General features: G+C 32.7%; 1 protein-coding gene across 1 annotated transcript; it reads left to right on the top strand.

The window, feature by feature from the left end:
- The first annotated feature begins 1,396 nt into the window (after positions 1–1,396).
- On the top strand, positions 1,397–3,108 carry LOC112735742 (alkane hydroxylase MAH1-like). The gene is made up of 2 exons (XM_025785253.3): positions 1,397–2,656; positions 2,986–3,108. The coding sequence occupies exons 1-2, from the start codon at positions 1,397–1,399 to the stop codon at positions 3,106–3,108; spliced, it is 1,383 nt and encodes a 460-aa protein (XP_025641038.3).
- The last annotated feature ends 475 nt before the right edge of the window (positions 3,109–3,583 follow it).

The raw sequence follows: 3,583 nt of genomic DNA, 5'->3' as shown, positions 1-3,583 counted from the left end.
TTAATAAAAGAAACATCCGAAACCAAATTAAAAAGAGATATCTAAAATTATTTTAAAAATATCCAAAATCTAATAAAATGAAAATCTAAAATTATTAAAAAAAATATTCAAAACATAACAAAGAATGTTTTAAAATATATAAAAAAGAAATATTTGAAAATTAATTTAAAAAATCATTAAAAATCTAAAAAAAAATCTAAAACAAAAAAGTCCAAAACCTATAAAAAAATTTAAAATTATTAAAAATAATAATTCAAAACTTAAAAAGAAGAAGAAAAAGAGCACGGAAATTATTTCGAAGAACAAGAAGACAAGAAATAGTGGTAAGAAGCAGCGAAAAACATTGCAACTTCAGCATTTTTTGGATAGAGGCGAAGGAGAATAGAAATGGCATATGTTTTATAGAATTTTAAAGTTAGAATCTTTTTAAAAAAATTGGCTGGTATATTAATAAATGGGCTGCATATAGAATTGATTTTCTATATTTTTTCGTTACTAAAATATCTTCTTCAAATAATATTTTTCGTACATATATTTTTTACAATTATTATAAAAAAGTAAATAATAAAATACAAAAATATAAATATTTTTAAATTCACACGTTTAAGTATGGAATTGATTTTACTTATTTTTTTAAGTAACTATTCAAATGAAGATGGTAAAAATATATTTTTATAAAGATATTTTATTTAAAAGTGTGACTTATTTATTTAACTACATTTTAAATAAAGACAACACTTTTATAAATATTAAAATTTAACCATACAATTCATCATCCAAGGGTCAAAAAGAAATATTTTCAGATGAAAATAATTATAAAATCTTTATTGTAATATCCACTTTTTTTTATATAATATTAAAAAAGTCTAGAGACTAGCAACTTTATTAAATTTTGGTCATCATATAACCAACAAAAAAAAAAGTGAGTAATCCCACACCATTGAATAAAATCTTACACCATTAAAAATATCATTAACGACTACTTAATACCTACAAATCATAAAAGTTGCTAAATCTAGCATTCCTCTGTACTATTATCTTCACCGTTAGAAAGCATCACGGACCTGTATAAATTTATGATCAAAGAAACCACATCATGCATATATCACACATCACTCAAAACAAGACCTCCAAATAAGGCCAAATCTTGATGGACTTCTTAGATTTTATTCTTATTTTTGTAGCCATTGCCTCATTCTTATTCATCCACACTTGGAGGTCTAATAGAAAAAATCCCATAATTAATTTGCGCTTCTTTGGTATGCTACCATCAGTTTTATGTAATCTTTCCAATATCCATGATCACGCAACAACCACTTTGAAGCAATGTGGAGGTACTTTTTTGTTCAAAGGTCCCTGGTTCACAAACCTCAACTTTCTCATCACCAGTGATCCTATGAATGTGCACCACATTACTAGCAAGAACTTTGACAACTACATCAAAGGCTCTGAGTATTATGAGATCTTTGAAATACTCGGAGATGGCATCTTTAACACTGATTCTCACAAATGGAAGCATAGCAGGAACATACTTCATTCATTGTTCAGACAAAACTCGTTTGAGAGTTTAGTTGTGAAAACCATTCATAAGAAGCTCCACAGTTGCCTAGTTCCACTTCTCAACGATGTATCAGAATCAGGAACTGTTGTGGACTTGCAAGACATCTTTCAGAGAATCAGTTTTGACAACATCTGCTCCATAGTGTTGGGGTTTGATCCTAAATCCCTTCCTAACAAGCTCATCGAGTTCCCGGAAGTTGCTTTCGAGAAAGCTTTCAACATGGCAGAGGATGCAATATTCTACAGACACCTTGTCCCAAGGTTTTTATGGAAGCTTCAGAAATGGCTCCAAATTGGACAAGGGAAGACCTATACTGAATGTGAAAAGATAGTTGACCAATTCTTGCATCAGTGTATATCATCCACATTCCAAGAGAAAAGCCAAGTCAAGTGCACCAAAGATGATGATGAACCAACATTTAACATGCTCAAAGCTCTTGTGGAGGAAAGTGGAATGGAACAAATAGATCGCAAGTTTCTAAGAGATAATGCATTGACTCTGTTAGTAGCTGGAAGGGATACAATTAGTTCAAGTCTCAGTTGGTTTTTCTGGCTAGTTTCAACCCACCCTGTTGTTGAAGCCAAGATCCTTGAAGAAATCAGAGCAAACTTTATAACCAAAGAAGAATATTGGCTCATCACTTCAAGGGTAGAAAATCTTAACAAGCTAGTTTACCTGCATGGAGCTATGTGTGAAGCATTGAGACTTTTTCCTCCAGTTCCTTTCGAGCACAAATCTGCAGTTAAATCTGATATACTCCCTAGTGGACATCGTGTTAATGCAAATAGTATGGTAATTTACTCTCTATATTCAATGGGAAGAATGGAACAAACATGGGGAGAAGATTGCTTGGAGTTCAAGCCAGAAAGGTGGGTTTCTGAAAAGGGAAGCATCATACACATACCATCTTACAAGTTCATAGCTTTCAATGCAGGACCAAGAAGTTGTTTGGGTAAAAATATAACCTTTATTCAGATGAAGATCATGGCCATTGCTTTGCTGTGCAATTTTCAGTTTGAGGTGGTGGAAGGGCATAATAATGTGTGTCCATGTGTTTCTGTTGTGCTTCACATGAAACATGGCTTGAAGGTCAAGGTTACTAAAAGAGGCATTATTAATTAGATTTAGGGGCATCTTCTATAATCTATATGATTGGATTCCATTGTTGTACGAACATTATATATCATCTTGTCATGTGTATAAGATAATTAAGTGAAGAAGTAAAAAGCATATCGTCAGCTGATGTATTTCTTTTCATCATCTTTACAGAGTTTGTATTTGATATATATATATGTCACGTCTCTGGTAGCCGCAGCTTTGGTGGCTTTCTATTGACCGTCAAGTGACGTTAGTGTTAGTTAAGTTAATTTTTGTTTTAAGTGATTAACTACAGTAACTCTTATCTCTTTTACCGTGGATATTAGTGGAAATTGTTATCTTTTAGCAAGGGTATGAATGTCAATGGGTTCAATGGGTATTGGCGAGAGACGGCACCGCTGTCGGCCGCAGGAAATAGTGTCGTTCGTTATAGGACCAGCGTGTTATAGTTAGTCATCAGGTGTGCTTCAGCCTCCGGAGCAGAAGGTAGTAACTACTAACTTGGAGGCGATGTATGAACCGAACACCAACTTGCTCCACCCATAACGCTCCACCCATGCTTTTGAAGACACTCTCCACCAACACTAACAACGTCACACTATCAGTGACAACTCCTCCTCCACATGGCCACCAAGTCGCTCATAGAAAAGAAGAATCCCCTATGGCAAATAGGCTCACGAGCAGCACAACAAAAGTATAATTCATTTTTTTCCAAATCAAATACTTAATAAAAATTTAATTTTCTTTTAATTTTTTTTGGGTGAATTTTTTTTTAATTCAGTTTTAACCAAAAAATATTAGCCAAAAACAGCCATAATTTTCCTTATTTAGCATCCATTAATTATCGCAACAATTAATGAATGCTAAATAAAGAAATTTTTGGCTGTTTTTTTTGTCTACCTAGCATTACCCATATTTTTGTGT

This window comes from Arachis hypogaea, chromosome 13 (genome assembly GCF_003086295.3).
Source record: "Arachis hypogaea cultivar Tifrunner chromosome 13, arahy.Tifrunner.gnm2.J5K5, whole genome shotgun sequence".
Classification (NCBI taxonomy): Eukaryota; Viridiplantae; Streptophyta; class Magnoliopsida; order Fabales; family Fabaceae; genus Arachis; species Arachis hypogaea.
This window is presented reverse-complemented; position numbering and strand designations above follow the sequence as displayed.

Bases quoted from the DNA above. Each gene is read 5' to 3' on its own strand.
- LOC112735742 (XM_025785253.3), top strand. From the start codon at position 1,397: ATGAATGTGCACCACATTACTAGCAAGAACTTTGACAACTACATCAAA. The intron at 2,657-2,985 runs GTTACTAAAAGA...CGTGGATATTAG, and splicing joins AACATGGCTTGAAGGTCAAG to TGGAAATTGTTATCTTTTAG.